The sequence below is a fragment of the Protopterus annectens genome, chromosome 16.part0 (assembly GCF_019279795.1).
Source record: "Protopterus annectens isolate FY-2018-M chromosome 16.part0, PAN1.0, whole genome shotgun sequence".
NCBI lineage: Eukaryota > Metazoa > Chordata > Ceratodontiformes > Protopteridae > Protopterus > Protopterus annectens.
The window spans coordinates 626,629,402-626,646,574 of NC_056750.1; the positions used below are offsets into that span (position 1 = coordinate 626,629,402).

Here is a 17,173-nt window from a genome sequence, read left to right on the forward strand (position 1 = left end):
TAGTTAGCAAGACTATGATAATAGATTTTTTCCATGGTTAGTTGGACATGGAGTAGTTCAAGCATGTCATACTGCTTGACCAGCATTGAGGTGTGCTTATCCTTTATGCAGACAAATACACCCCTGCCTTTTGCTCTTTCATGTTCAGTGGGTGGTCAGAATGTATGAAAGGCATTAGAGCCATGCATTTCTGGAGTGCATTCCATGTCTCTGAACCATGTTACTTTCCACAGCAACACTCTTGGGTTAATGCTTCTCAGCAGGCAGTCTAGTTGGTCTATACTCAGCTAGATATTTGAGAAAATAGCAAAGGAAGTTTTATATGAAAAATTACAACTTTAGGTGCTTGCAACTGTAAAATCACCACAGCCTATAGGAGACGGGTTAAACAGGAATTCAAATAAACAGCAAAAATACAGTATAAATATATATAAGCTCAGCTCTGCAGCAAGTCATAATTATCTCACTATTTTCAGTGATACAAGTCTAAGGTCCTCAGACTAAGTAAAATGTAAACGGTAGAAATGTAACAAATGAGGATGAGTTTCTGTAGCAATTTACATTTCTCTCACTGTTGTGGCACTACAAGACTAAGATCCTCAGATCAAGTAAAATACTGTAGAAATATAATAAATGAGGCTCAGATCCTATAGCAATTCACAATTTTCTCACTATTGTGATCGATCCTACAAGACTGAGGTCTCCAGACCAAGTAAAATTCAATCAGAAGACTGCAGTAGAAATGTAATAAATGAGGCTCAGATCCTACACTAATTCATAATTCTGTTAGTATTGTGAGTGATTCTGCAATAAGAAGGCTTTATTCCTGGCATGGTTATTAACAAAATGAATGAGAAGCAATGCACATTTAATTAATGAAATAAGTGGGACAAAGGACAGGGCTTTTGCCATTTCCAACAGTGGCAGTCCTAGTTGCACAGTTCTGTAGCCCAGCCAAAAGGAGTAAAGTGGGTTGCAGGTCTCAGCAGGATAAAATAGCAAGAAAAGCAAGTCAGCCAAGCAATACACAGTACTTTCTTGTGAATCAGAAAATTCTCTCAGGACAAAGATAAATTCCATTCTCTCACAAACTAACTTCTAGTATAGCTCAGTAATTATAGATATGAAACCTCTTGAAGTTAGAAACAACATTAAGTAAAACTACAGTAACTGTATTCACTTTTCTGGTGAATGGGAGATTAACAGCTTTGTCAAGCTTGGGTAGAGCAAACAGCAGCAGTACGAAACTTGTTACATAGGTGTGGAGCCCAACCAAATGGTGCTGAGGGCAGGCTTGTACAGGATTTGAAGCTGGGATATCTCATACCCTAAGTGAGGGTTATAATGACAGACTAACAGTTCTTTAATCGTAATGCTCCACATCAACCTTTTCAGACTCATACCATTAGCACCGTCTGCTTATGTGACTTGGTCTGAGTTGCACTGCTGGGGGAGGCTGAAGTAATGAAACACTGAACCATAGGAAGCAGCTTGCTAACAAACTCATAGCCTCAGTCTCCTCTGCTATTCTTTCTGTCCCTAAAAAAACAGCCTCGATTCTCGGAGAATGCTATTTTCTATGTGCAGTAGAGGTGAAATGAATAAAGAACAGTAGTATGAAAAACTTTTGCAAAGCAGTGTTTACAGTGAGGAACCATATTTTAGTGCATTATCTGTTTGGGACTCGGTGAGACTGTTGTGATATACTGTCCTACACTATTTTTATTTAATTTCTCATATCTCTCAACTTGTTAGCAAACGAATTCTGGACAAAGTTAAAAATAATGGAGGAACAAAGGTCCCAAATAGGGACATGCTTTAAATACTGCTCTTATAAACTTGGAAATTCCATAGAACAACACATTTTGCATTAGCATGAATTTTCTAAAGGTAGATGATTGTCACTGTTGAAGTGACATCCTGACCCCATGTGCAAAATGGGAAAAAGGGGTTGTGGATGGATAGATAGATTAAGTCTGAAACTCTAATGTCTGTTATTAGTTAGTGACTTCAGACCTCATAGATTTGCAAGAAAATGACAAACTTTATGAGGAACAAACCAAAGATATCACGCAGAAAACTCGACATTCTGTGAAACTCTGGATAGTTGAGATGTATGAATTAATTTTCCATTCTGTCCTATTTAAAAGACAAACAAAAAAAATTAATTCCTTGCATCATTTCCATATGCTGCCTTTCTCCACCTACAGAACCAAATGATGCATATAAAAGCTCTCCATGAAGCGTTCAAACTGAGTTTGCTCATGCCTATTGCTCTGTGACTTACAGCACCAGTCTGACTTCCACCATACTTAATTGAATCCCATCAGTAATCTTAAAGTATGTGCTTCACCTTAATTACAACACTCCTTGTTTTCCAAAAGACAAGTAGTCTAATAGGTCTTTCAATGTGCTATTGTCAGTTTAAATTCAACATCTAGAGCTTGCATATAAACATTCATTCCTAACCTGGAAAAAAAAACTGTAGAATGTGCTTAGCAAGAAAAGTATTTTAATCTGCAAACTGTTTTTGTTGAATAGGCAAATGCTACAATTTAGATGTTTTGTAATGTAACATTCTTCCATATGTGATTACTTCTGATCAGCTGTTAATTCCCTTCATAGAGCAACTGTAGCAAAATATTTTATATTCGGTGAGTCAGAGTAATAAAATATAACATCAACATATATAAATAAGAAATGAGAGGTCCAGCTGGTTCTTAACACAAGAACTTAAAATTTCTTAACTGTTCCAAAAAACAGCTCAAATCAACCGGTGTTGTAAGATTTTAGGACCATCAGTAAGCTTTTAGTAGGATTGCTAGGGCTTTATCTGTTCTGTATCTAACTGGCACTTTTGCTGCTGGCTGGCTAAGTGCCATAACAGTCAAAACATTTGTGGTTCATAGTACAACAGTTCCTTTACACATGATTGAAAAATGCTGATTTTCTGAAGCTTCAGCACACAATTGCTTGTGTGAAACCACCATGATAAAATTGTCAGTTCTGCACTTCAGTTGAAAAACAGCAGTTCATACAGTGGATGCACTGAAGCTTGCCAAAGTGTCCTAATTCTAAATGCAAAATCATCTTACAAAGCTCCAGTGGCTGGGTGTCAGGATACAGTGCAGACTAAGCTGTTTTTTGCATCACGTAAGGTTTGGCCTTGCCAGAGCTCTTTTGCAGATCTTCTTTTAATGCCTTCCAGGTATAGCTGTCTGTTAAAATGACCTGCTCCTAATGGAATACTAAAAATAGAAATATGAATCAATAAGAAAAAAAAAATGAAATCCTATAGTTAACTTAAATGTGTATGACTAGGCCTTTACATAGCACTCAGCGATTAAAAAAAGTTGATCCAAATCAATGATTTTTTTTTTTTTTGCATACAGATAAAGCAAGCAGTGACAAATTTGCAGAACAAGTGAAAAAGCAATCTGTACTGTTCAACATCCATGTCAGAAGCATTGACCAATGACCATCTCACACTCTGGGGGAAAGCAATTTCACAACTATCCAGATTATCTTTTTATGATTCAAGAATAAATCTAATATCCAAATATTTACATTTAGGTAACAATTTAGTAAAGGAATGGCATCACAAAAAATGCCCATAAACACTACAAATTATGTCACTTGTTTAAAAAAAAGCTTCAAAAGTATATTAACTTCTACAAGGTCAGTATTCTTCAAATCCCTTTCACCTAATAATTTTTTGTACACATTCAGCAAACCCTGACTCATAAAACTAAAGCTATTTTAAGTGTGGCTAATACATTTCTAACAACTTTAAATCCTCAAAATTTTCTGCATTTTTCAGCTTAAAATATGGAACATTTTGACAACATAAAACTCAGCTTAGCTGCAATGATATTCTGTCTCTTCTATCTTTTATAACAGTGTCATACAAGTGATGTGAAATCATAATTTATCCTTAAAGCTCTCTTTGAAAAGACTAACACTGAAAGTTTTAAAACTTTACTGTAAGTCCTTCTGAAGTGCTACAGCCTCTTTTTGTACTGGCTTGCCCATGTACAAGCCAAACTGGTTTGCCAAGGAGTGCTGAAAAAGAGTATTGTCCACAAAAATCACTTTCCCCCAGTACAAGTTGCAATACACTGCTCAGCCATACCACGCGGCTATACAACACATCTAGTCCTCACTGCTGAGCTAAGCAAGTCGGTGACATTTCTGTAAAGGCCAATTACCACAGATATTAGTATGATCTGGCAATGTGAAAACATACCCAATCTCACTCTATATTCCGCCTACTATGTATTTAGTAGGGTAGTTTTACTGCTAGCCTATAAGCTTGATTGTGCCTTAAGTGCCAGCACATCTATCTATATGTATGTGTATGTAAATGCTCATATCAGTAATATCCAATAAAAAGTAAGACAAGTAATAGTCCTAGATGGGACTTTTCCTGTTAACCTTTTTCAACAATATTACATTACTAGGTACTCACAAGCTACAATTACTCACCTTCTGCTGTGAACACAAGAAGGTGAGCTACTTATCTCATAAAATGAGTTTAATCAGTGCTTTTTTGTTATGCTGTACATAATATTTTTATTTGTAGTTCTTCTAAAGATGCACTAATTTCAGAACTGACCCCTACAATAATTGTGGTGGTGACAGTGTGTGGGATAAGGAGGACGACATAGTTCTTATTCTCTAGAAATACTGGCATGACAAAATGAAACCTCATCTTTTGTACATTCCTGTTAGCGGTGTGTATAAATTGTATAAATGAATGAACCCAAACTGTAAGTACTCAAGCTGTGTAATGGCTTGGTGCGTAAAAGGTGCCCTGGATCTTTGGAAGCTGTCTGGCTGTACATCCTATGCAGGATATAACCCACATAGCTTAGGCTACGGCAGCAGTGATCGTTCAAACATTTACTGTTATCATAAGCTTACACACAAAATTGTACCTTACTTGCTAACCCTAACCATGTCCCTAACCTTACCTTGGAAAAATCCTTTCTCCACACCATTAACACTGCACAAGATAGGGTTCCGACACAGACACACACACCAAAATATAGGTTTATAGGTGTGGACTAGGCTAATAGCCCTGAAGCCTTCACAAGCCTAGCCCATAAAAGTGTCCTGGCATCATGCCGCCTGACATTAGCTCCCAGTGCCTCTATCCAGTAGACCCATTGGAGTGATCCCTGGGGTGAACTTTCTGTTACCCATCCTCTCATCGAGATTTCTACTGAAGCGGGCCAGCGAGGTGCTCTGCTTGACATGAATAGGAAACCTATTTCAGAGCATGGGCAGTCTCTGGGTGATAAATCTGTCCAGCATGTTCTGTTGATTGTGGTAATGAGGTTGAGGTCTCTGGAGCGTGTGGTGTGGGGGGATTGGGAATTCTTTAGGTGTAGCATTTCTAGCAGGGCTAGATCGGACATGGCTTTGTAAGTCAAGCAGAGATCGCCTCTAAGTAGACAATAAGAGACAGAGAATAGCTGAAGTTTCTTGAGTCTGTCCATTTAGGACAGGTGTTTAAGGCCTAGAATTCTCTTTGTGAGGTACTTCTGTGGCCTCTCCAGCTGTTGCAGGTGTCTAGTGAAGTACATGCCAAATGGAGCATTAAACTCGATGACTGTTCTAATGATGGATGAGTAGAGAGATAATGACCTTTTTCTTCATGGATGCAAAACCCTTGGTTATGAGGTGTGCCACATAAATGGACTTTCTGACCACAGTGGCAATGTGGTGGTCGAAAGAGAGGTTGCTGTCAACCTGGGTGCCCAGATCTCTAATAACACCTTAGGTGTTCAGTGGGCTTCCATCGATGTGGTAATTAGTGGGAACTAAGTTTTTACCAAAGGGAATGACAACACATTTTTTGGCATTAAGCTTAAGGCCATGGCTCCAACACCAGTCACTGGTCTCAGTGAAGCCTTTCTGCAGGATATCTGCATCACTTGGGGAGTTAATAATGGCTCCCAGTGCATCACTTGGGGAGTTAATGATGGCTCCCAGCTTGCAGTAGTCTATGAACTTGGTCACCCAGAGTCCTTCTGTGTTGGCCTGGACTTCTGAGAAGTAGATGCCAAACAGGAGTGGACCCAGGACCGATCCCTGTGGGACTCCACTCATGACTGGTCGGCAATCTGACTTGGAATCCGCTACTATCACTCTGTGAGTTCTATCCGTGAGCCAGTTTGCAACCCACCTAGTGATATAGGGGTTGATGCCCAGTTTGGTGAGTTTATCAATAATTCCTGAGTGAGGAGTGGTATCAAAACTCTTGGCCATATTAAGGTAGGCTGCGTGCACTGCCTCACCCAGGTTCCTATCACATCATCGAACTTTTACAAGTTCGAACCACATATGGTCGAGACCATACGTTTAAATTTGTAAAAGTTCGAGCGTGTGAATGGAAATCTCCATAGGTGGAGGTTTCCATGCTGTTCAATGTGGTGCGATCTCGGAGTTGGTATATTTAAGTAGAGGGGGGTGCAGGGGGCTTGCCCCCCTGCTTACAACAGTTTATATTGTTGTCGTTTTTTTTTTTTTTAGGTAGTCTAAGTTGAACATAATGGTTCGACCATTAGGTGTTCGAAGTTACGTAACTCTGACTATGTGATATAGACCCACCTCATCCTCATCCAAAGCCATGGTGACTGACTCGAAGAAGTCAACCAGGTTAAGCTGGCAGGATCTTCCTTTAACAAAGGCAAATTGTGTGGGGTCTAGAGTTTAAATATTACCTATATCTTTGTTAAGCAGGTCCATGATGATGCGCTCCACAGCTTTACATATCAGACTCGTCAAGCTAATGGGGTGATAATTCCCAGGGCCTGTAGTTGCTCTCCCTTTATAGAGGGGGATGACTGTAGCAGTGCACCAGTCAGTAGGGACAAAGCCTGAGGTAAGTCTGTGACTGAACAGGACACACAGATGTGGTGCCAGTTCATTTTGTACTTCATGTGGAACACAGCCAGGAATATTATCAGGTCCAATGGATGCTGTATTCTTGGCCTTGGACAATGCAGCTTCTTTAACCTGTGCTGCAGAAATGCTGGGTACCTAGCATTCTTCTGGTATTGTGATTGGTCCTTTTTGGAGGGGGGGTAAAACTGGCAATGAATCTGTCGGCCAGTATGTTGGCAATATCTGTTGGCTCAGTATAAGAGTACCATTGTGCAATAACTCTGAGCAAATCTGGGTTTTGGCATGGAGGTTCTTGATATAACTATAGAAGGCTTTGTGGTTGTTTTTAGTGTCTGCCGCAATTCTGCCTTCACAGCTGGCTTTAGAGGATTTGAGAAGGGATCTCAACTTTTTGTTAATGCTAGTAAGGGAGTTTTTCCAGTCTTGGGACTTCACCTTCTTCTGCAACAGTTTCTTCCTTCTGTTGTAGAGTTTATGGATGGCTGAGGACCACCAGATTGACTTCCTTTTTTGGAGGAGATCATCTTGATTCTATTGGGTATGGCTAGTTCCATGGATTTATACAAGTGTTCGTACAGTGCACTGTTGTATGACTCTGCACTCATGCAGCTATTTTCCATTGGCATGGTTGCCATGAAGTTAGCCACCTATGGTTTTAGGAGCCCAAAGTCAGCTTTGGAGAAGTTTTTCAAGGTGGTTACCTTTGGGGGGTGAGATGTAGATTTCCACGGTGATTCGTTTGTGGTCGGATCTAACCAGGGACGTACTGACTATAGGTGTAGAGCAACAGTCGCCCATGTTAGTGATAACCAGGTCAAGGATGTTCCTTCCTCTAGTGGGGGGGTTAGAATGAGCTGGGTCCAGGGTACTGGAATTGATGAATTCCAGGAAGTACTGGGCCAGTACACTGGTACATGAGTAGTTTTCCCAACTGAGGAAGTCTCCTAGTATGACTGTATTGGGCTGGACCTTGATAGATTCCATGGTGCTTAGGAACATGGAGTAAGAGTCTAAGGACATGGTTGGGGTCCTAGAGCAGGCTATGACCTGAATCACCGTCTTACCCACTGTTAGTTGTATCTGAAGCATTTCAGATGCATTATGCTGGGCTACTAGTCTGGAGGTGTGCAGATCCTTTTTGAATATGGAGACACCACCACTTTTGGAACTTCTGGCCATGTTCCAGGGCCAAAAGGTGTGGAATGAGTTATAGCCTGGAAGCACAGGGGTGCTTTCTGCTGCTTTATACCAGGTCTCCATTACAGCACACATGTCGATGTTCTCCATTTTGAGGAGTGCATCTTGAGATTTAGACTTCTAGAGTTGACCAGCATGACCCTCAGACTGCATTTGTTTATAGCTGTTACGGTGAAAATTTGGTCTTTGCAGGCATGACAGATGCAGGCCATCTCTGGCAAAGCATCGAAGTCTGTCAAGGAAGCTTAGCCAATTGTTGAAATCAATCATTTTTTGCTTGTACTGTGGTATAATTCTGGGTGATGGTATGATACCGCTCAGGGCTAGGATCATACCTGCCTGGTCCACATAATCCGAGTGCTTCACCATGTCTCTTTTCCTGTAGTCCAGGGAGGTTTGTCTCAAGTCATTCACACCCACATGGACAATGACTGAGTCATACGTGGTGTGAGTGACCTGAGTGCATGTGTTAAGTGGCGGATCCTGGCACCAGATAGACAACTGACTGTTACCTTCTCTTTATTCAACCCAGCAGTTCCACGTGCGTAAATATCAGCAACATACCTTGGAACTCCTTAAACAAAAAATATCCTCCTTTCCTTCTTGGGCAGAATCTAAAGATTTACAAGACTTAATGCATTCTGCAAGTGACCCGCAGTGGTGGTGCTGCGGTAGCGTTGTCGCCTCACAGTAAGACACTGTCCGGTTCGATTCTCAGCTAGAGCGTCTTCTGCATGGAGACATGCGTGAATGGGCGTACCTTCGTTGAAGGTTGTGTGTCAGGCCTGGCAAGCCGGTATGTAAAAATCAACTGCCAATCATTAGCAGACCAGAGTTCCGCTGTGGCAACCCCTAACCGGGAAAAGCCGAAAGACACAAACAATGCATTCTGCAAGTCAAGTAACCTAAACAAACCTTGCACTGTGGTTTTGATGCCCTAGAAGCTTCTTGCAGGGCAGCAGTCACTGGATCTGTCATTAGAAGACATGCACGGCTTAAGGAACAACCCCCCGCCAGACCATGTCAAATCCAAATTGTTGGATGCACCCTTGCACAAAGATAACTTATTTGGCACTAAGGCAGAAGAGGTCTTAAAAAAGATTGAAGAAAAAGCAAAATCTATGTAAACAGTTAAAGATTACAGGTCCAGCCCCCTAGATTCACAGTAGGCATTTTCCCTCAAAGCATTGGTCCTTTCCTGCTCTGAGTAAACAGGCCCAGCCCAGGACCTGTGGAAACAGACCCCCCCCCCCCAAGACAGCAGCCACAGGGAATGCAGAGATCTAAGCAGTGAACTTACTCCACTTCAAAACCAGGGAGTTCTAAGCCACCCCCTTATGGTAAGAACTCACAATGACTCACCACCTCCTCCCAACCTCCCCTCTGCCCACCTTCACTTACCCCCTAGGAGGAAAACTCTCCTTTCACTCAAGCACTTGGGCCACCATTACCAAGGACCAGTGGGTTCTGAACATTGTGTCTCAGGAATACAAATTCTCCTTCCACACCCTTACAACCCGAAAAGGGTTCCCAGATCTACCACCAAATCAGTGGGCAGAGGCTCAAAAGAAAATCCATTCCCTGCTCTCTTTGAAGGCAGTAGAACATGTTCCTGCAGAACAGATAGGCCAAGGCTTCTACTCCAGACTTTTTCTGGTGCCCAGAAAAGAGGGCACATGGTGCTCCATCCTTGATCTATCCATTTTAAATACCTTCCTGGTGATCCCAAAATTCAAAATGCTCTCCCTCCAGCAGCTGCAACCCGTGCTTTCCAAGGACACTTGACTAGCCACCCTGGATCTAAAAGAGGCCTACCTCCACCATTCCTATCAGGGAATCATGCAGAAAATATCTCCACTTCAGGGCAAGATCTCAACACTTTCAGTTCTCTGCGCTTCCCTTTGGCTTATCTACTGCTCCCAAAGTTTTCACAAAATGCCTGGCTCCGTCCATTGCCTTTTGTAGACAGAGAAATATTCAAATTTACCCCTACTTAGACAACTGCCTTATTCAGGCAGGCAGCCAGGAAAAGCTGTTCAAACACCTGGCCTTTGTAAAGAGTCTACTAACCTCCCTAGGGTACACTATCAACGAAAAGAAATCAAAACAGGTGCTCACCCAAAGGATAATTTTCCTGGGAGCAAGTCTGGACACAGCATCCCAGATGGCATACCTTACACCAGAGAAACAAATATTCCTGTCAGCCTACTTCTCTCAACTGGCCACCAGTCCCCAGCTTTCTGCAAGGAAAATCCGGCAAGCTCTGGGGTTATGGCATCTTGCATACTCCTCATTCCATATGCCAGACTGCATATGAGGAAAAATCAGTGGTACCTAAAGATCCTTTGGTGTCAACACTCTCAAGACCTGGAAACTCTTCTACCTATAATTCCTTGCCTCAGAAAGGAATTTCTTTGGTGGGCAACAGCATGCTCCCACAATAAGGGACTGCCCTTCTCCCCACACCCTTCTGCCCAGACCCTCACCACAGACACATCAGACTGCACTTGGGGTGCACACCTGGATGGCAGGTGCATACAGGGCCAATGGAGTCCACAACAAATCCCCCTGCAGCATGCCTTGATAGCTTTCAAACCCCTTCTCACTCCAGCGGTTCTCCTGATCAAAACAGACAACACCACTGTGATGTGGTACATCAACAAGTAGGGAGGGACTCACTCCTACCCTCTATGCAGGCTGGCCATGACCTTTGGCTCACAGTCCCTTCCATGCAAATTCACCTATTAGCACAATACCTACCAGACTCTCTCAACTCCCTGGCAGACCAATTAAGCAGAAACCTTTTGGACCCACGAGTGGCAGCTCAACATAAGTACCTTCTTCCTCTCACATTCCAAACCTTCTAACCCAGAGGGAAGGGGAATTCATGCATTCCCAATTGCAGACACTCAATTTGCAGCTTGACTTATTCCCTAAACCCGAACCAATCTTCCATCCTCAGTAAACAGGTTCTGGATGTTATCCAGGAGGCCAGATGCCCTAGCACCAGAAAGTCTTATGCAAATAAATGAAAAAGGTTCTGCACCAGGATCCAGGCTAAGGGGGCCAATACAGCACAGCCCTCCATCCCTCTCATCCTGGATTACTTAGTTGACCTACTACACAGTGTTCTCTCTTTCCCTGTATAAAAATTCATGCCTCTGCTATTTCTGCTCATTTTCCCACTGAGCAGCCCGTTCTCACACCCTTTGATTAAACAGTTCCTCAGAGGGGTTAGCAACTTGAGGCCCCCCAGAAGAGCACCAATACCAGCTTGGGACCTTAACTTTGTCTTGGTAAAGCTCACCCGGCCTCCTTTTGAACCAGCTTCTTCTGCAGAGCTAAAATGTCTCTCCTGGAAGACAGCCTTCCTTCTGGCAATCACTTCAGCCAGAAGAGTTTATGAGCTGCAAGCACTCACGGCTGTGGAACCCTTCATAACCTTCCATGCAGACCGGGAATCCCTCAGAACTAACCCATCCTTCAAGCCCAAGGTGGTGTCCAGTGTGGCTCTCAACCAATCAATTAATTTGCCCACCTTCCTTCCTAATCCCAGAACAAGGGGGAAAGGATTCTTCACTCTCTAGATGTGCACAGACAGCTCAGATACTATCTGGACAGGATTAAACCCTTCAGAAAGTCTGATCAGTTGCTGGTTAGCTTTGCTACAGAGGAGAAGGCAAAGCCATCTCCAAGCAAAATTTCCATATGGATAGCACACTGTATCCATTTCTGCTACAAACAGCATGGTAGATCTCCCCACATGGGGGTCAGGATACACTCCACTAGAGCAGTCTCCACCTCTGCAGCATTCCTCAGAGGGGTCCCCACCAGGGACATCCTGGAGGCTGCCACCTGGACATCTGTTCACACTTTTACCAAGCATTACCACCTGCCTCACAGCTCCAAATCCAGGGCATGGTTTGCCTCTGCAGTCTTGCAGGGCATACTAGCCAGCCCCTAGCTTCCTTGACTGCCTCCACCCATTTCTTCAGCTTTGGGAATCTACCCAAATGTGATGACTGCAACAGTGAAACATGAAGAACATAGTACAGTTGTGTACACTTACCATAAATGTAGATGTTCGAGTGTCTTCACTGTTGCAGTCCTGGTTTCCCTCCCTCCTTCCCCCTTTTTCTTTTTGTTACCTTTCTTCCTTGTTATTCTCCTTTCTTTACAAGGGACATATTGGTATTTATTTTCCATTGGTGAGGTTCTTCCACCAGAACCTGGCCTCCTACTTTGGGGGCTCCTGAAAGGTTAGGGGCAAGAAAAACTGATGTAATGGTGTCAGCTACCTTACTTTACACCACTGATGACCTGACGTCAGTCCTCAAAAGACAAAACCTGATGCAGAAATACTACATCTCTGGTATTCGGGCCGGCCAAGGGCTACCCTTGGCAGGGATAACCCAAATGTGATGGCTACAACAGTAAATACACTCGAACATCTACATTTATGGTAAGTATACACAACTGTACTTTCCATGTGGTGTGGTGCAGGTGTTGACCTTCTCCTCTTGACCAGCTAGTCTGGTCTTGGCTGGAGAGTGCATAGCTTCCAATTTGGTGATATAAGTGCATCTCTCACAAGTCTGAGTGTTTGGAGGTAAGAGGAGAGGGTTATCTGTGTACATGAAGCAGTTGCTACACTACCTCAAAATGCCCAAGTACCCATAACACTTAGTCTGCTCTTTACATAACCCACATATAACTGCATACACACTTCTAACCCATCATTCCAAAACTATTAATAAATCCAAAAGCTTCAACATTAAAGAAAAAGTAACCACACTTTCCTCCTTACTTGCAAAAAACATGCTCCTTTTTTAGATAAAACCACACACTGACCAACTCTGCATTTTACTAACCACATATATACTTACCCACCCAATACACTTTTGACAAATGCATCAGTCAGGCACATTGCATGGACATATGTAATATATCTAGGGAATTACATAAATAATCTAAACAGCATAAGATCAACAGGAAAAAGAATGACAGAAAAATATCTAAACTTTAAAACATTGGATTATGCCCTTTCTGCACTGCTGTACAACCTCACAATTGTTATATATAATTAGCAGGAGGTGATGAGCGGGGAGCAGGGCCTACAGCAAAAACATTAGTTTTGGATGTGGCCAGATTTTTTAGTAATTATATGTTTTGATAGATATTTTTCTGTAAATCTTACTGTGTTTAAATCATGTCATGTAATTACATATGTGGGCGTCAGACGCCTGACTGCATGGACATAATGCTGACACCTTTTAAAAATGATAAAATAATAAAAATCCAACCACATAAATGAGATGTAACAAGCTTATGGTGTTTTTACACTATTTGATTTATAATGCTGACACCTGTTTGGTCAATGCAGACATACAGTAGACAGGCGTGTAAGACTAACAATCCCTTGGAAGGGGAACATCCCCTTTCCCTGGGGTTTGTGTAATCTCAGAGTTAGTATATGTAATTAGCAGGAGGATATGGGGGTACAGGGGGCAGAGCTTCCCTGCAAAAAGAGTTAGTCTGCTCTAGGGATCTATATATCAACACGCACACACACATTTAAGTCATTCAGCTGAAGAACAGTTTAATTTCCATTCACCAATGCAAAACACATCAAATAATGGAAAAATTAGCCAACTGTTCTTGGAACCAAACAAACCCTTTTAACTTTTTTTATTTTGCAGGGAAATAGTCCCCCTGAATCAGCCACGGCCCTGCTAATTTAAATATACCAACAAAAAGATTGCACAATACTGGACAAAAGAGAAAATCCCCCTATGTCTGGTATTAAACAATCACGAGAAAAATAAATAAGAGTTCTGTTAAATTTCTTCAACATGCAAGACACTCAATCACCTTAATTTGAACGTCATGCATTTGAATAAAGTATAGTTTGACAAAGAAGGGGGTGCCCACAGACACACACATACATACATACAGGTCTAGTGAATTTAATCAAAAGACCCAAACACTGAAAACACAAACGACATGCTACTACCCATGCACCAAGCAAATAACCTCAATGCATGCAAAATTAAAAGTGGGGGGAAAAAAAAAGATAATTTTTTTTTGTAGAGAGATAGTCCCCTGTACCCCCTGCTAATTTTATTGATATATATTTATATATCAAAAACAAAAAATCCGTCTACAAAATCTTAACAAACCAGCAAAAAAAACAACTTGTAGATGCCAAGAACTTCTAGTCAGTTTAATAGATCATAAGTGCTTTCATTCACTAATTACAATTAAACTTCTTCAGATACATACTCTCCCTTAAATATTAAATAATACCACCTAGCGACATTCACCACAAAGAACACTTTTCTCAACAAATAAAATATCATAGCATGTAAATAAATGAAAATGTGCTTAGATTAAAAGAATATGAACTAAAAAAAATATCATAACAACATAGCTTAGTTAATAATTGATAAGGTAAACAGTTAATATTACATACCCTTCAACTTTAAACAAACATTCTTTTCAAAAGTAAGAAACTACTAATAGATGTAGAGAATACTCAGTCTTCTCTGAGTTTTCTTAAATTAATATCTCAAATATTACTGCTAGGATAGCTTGCAGAATGACATCACTTCTTGTCATCTGACTCTGTCCCACGTGAAAACCCCAAATTATGCAGCTGGTAGCATTTAGTATCTACCTGTGAAAATACGTAGACAGGGGCTTCTGTGCAGATCTATGCAGCTGTTGGAAGTCATAAAACAATAAAATACTTCCACATCTCAAGCCTAGTAATTCTCTCTCTTTCAATACAATACAGAGAGCCCCTAGTATAGACATCCTGTCTCTTACTGTCATAAAGTAATTTAATTTTTCTGAAGTTAACTTCTGGAGTTCCAGTTTCCATTGTTAAAATATATACATCTAAACAGTTACAATGGTGTATGCACATTTCCGTTCTTTTCCAGTAGGGTACACCGTGGTTACATTTTTAATCTCAGTACTTTTCAACGCGCACTTCTGTAACAGCAGTTTGATATCCACATACATTTGTAACACAAGCATCTTACATGATGACATTCACAAATGACACATAACCATTTACAAAATTCCAGACAGCTGTGCTGGCAGTATCTCCTTTTGTTACACTTCTATATAAATCATGTTAATATTCACAAATGACATAATTATTTAAAAATTCCAGATAGTGACACCACCATTAATAGTTTTGGTAGTACCAAGTCAGATCTCAAAAGTGGCCTATACCACTCAATTCTCTCTCTTACCACCTCGTCCTTTAAACTTACTATGAAGTCCAAAGGATATTGCCTATCCAAGAACATTTTACTTAAAATCTTAGTTTTGTCGTAAAATTTAATGTCATCAGTGGTAAGGAGCAATGCACTAATAAACTGGCTTTTAACTACATTTCTGTTTTGCCAAGGTGGGTGATGGCTTTTGTAATGTACAGTATTACAATAAGCTTCTTTCCTATACATTTTTGTTGTGAACTGATGTTCATTTAAATCCTTACCAATACTGACATCTAAGAAATTAATTCCATTTAAGCCATACTGTCCTTTACAAAACAAAAACATAAGTTATATACTCACCATAACGTTCCATGCATGTGTGTTGCCCATTTCGCCTTCATTCTTCACTGGTTGAAGTTTGGTTTTATATTATATTTCACCGAAAGTTTCAAAACAATACATTTTAAACCACAGACATGCATACTTACAACACTGATGACTAACTCTTTCAAGAAAACAATATATACCCAAACTAAGTGGGGGGCTATGTCCCCCAAACCCCCCAATCTGGGGGATGTGCCTCCAACTATATATACTAACCAGGATTGTACTACAGTGGGGAAAAGGCATATACCTTTTACTTGCCTTACAGTACTCTACACAGTGCCATTACTTCAGTGAAATGAGTTTTCAGTAATTTGAGCTTTCAGCGATTTGGTCAGGCTGAATTGAAATTCAGTGAAATGATCTTTCAATGAAACAAAGTAGACCCATACATATATATATATATATATATATATATATATATATATATATATATATATATACATATATATTATATATCATACACAGACACATACATTTACTCGAGGTCGCATGGCCATATAATATCAAGGAAAGGGCATATTCCACAACCCTGAGAATTTTGTGATTTTATACACCTGTCAGCCATAATTTTGACAATCACAGTTTCGAAAAAATTCAGTGATCCCATATACATACATATAGAAAAAGAGGTGTCATTCATAGACAGAGTCAATAACTCTTTTTTTTAATATTACTATAACTGCTACACCCGAAAAAAATTAAATAAACTTGTTCTTTCTTAAATACTAATACTTTTAATTTAAAAAAAAATCAACCAAGATGGCTAGTGTTAATATCCATTTTTTGTACAAAGGTCTGTAACTACAAATCAGTCATTATTTACTGACCTAAAAGCATACCATGCTGTTACAAAATCACACATATTATGATGGATAAATCAATATTTTGGGATAAAGTTAAGGACATCTGTAAAAAAAAAAAAATGGGGATATCTGAGAGGCATTATGGCACCTTTGGTTTTTAAGTGTCTGCTAAAAAAGTAGTGTGTGCATTTATATATATATATATATATATATATATATATATATATGCTAACTTATATAAAAAAAATATAAGTACTCCAGCCACAAATGTGAAAACAAAAATATCAATAGTTGTGCATGAGAATATTCACTACTGAACTGATCATTTTAGTTATAGCACTTTCAGGAACTTACAGAACTCAGTTAATTGTGTTCAACCATGTATTTAAACATTTTCATACAGAATAAACAGGGAACTCTGTATTTATGCACACAAGACTGGGAGCACTGCAGACTATCTTGTAGCTTTTACTGCAGCATATAACTTAAGATAATATCAGTTTTTAATTTGTCAACATTTTTTCTGTGTTGGAACTTAGGCTGTTATCGATGTGTTTTTGTTTATAGCCATTTCTAGGGTTAGAAAAGAGGAAAAGGTTAAGTTTGGTTTTGCACTGTTTCCCTTTTCAGTAAATTTGTGCAGAC

The 17,173-nt window shown here is 40.3% G+C and overlaps 1 protein-coding gene across 2 annotated transcripts in view; it reads right to left on the reverse strand.

Annotated features, from left to right (window-relative positions):
- Nucleotides 1-2,495: 2,495 nt before the first annotated feature.
- Nucleotides 2,496-17,173, reverse strand: part of INPP5E (inositol polyphosphate-5-phosphatase E) — a 1,512,334-nt gene continuing 1,497,656 nt past the window's right edge. For both annotated transcript variants that reach the window (XM_044058519.1, XM_044058518.1), the window contains one exon: nt 2,496-3,248. In XM_044058519.1, coding sequence (XP_043914454.1) covers nt 3,116-3,248 — 133 coding nt within the window. In that variant the 3' untranslated portion in view covers nt 2,496-3,115. The remainder of the gene's footprint in view (nt 3,249-17,173) is intronic.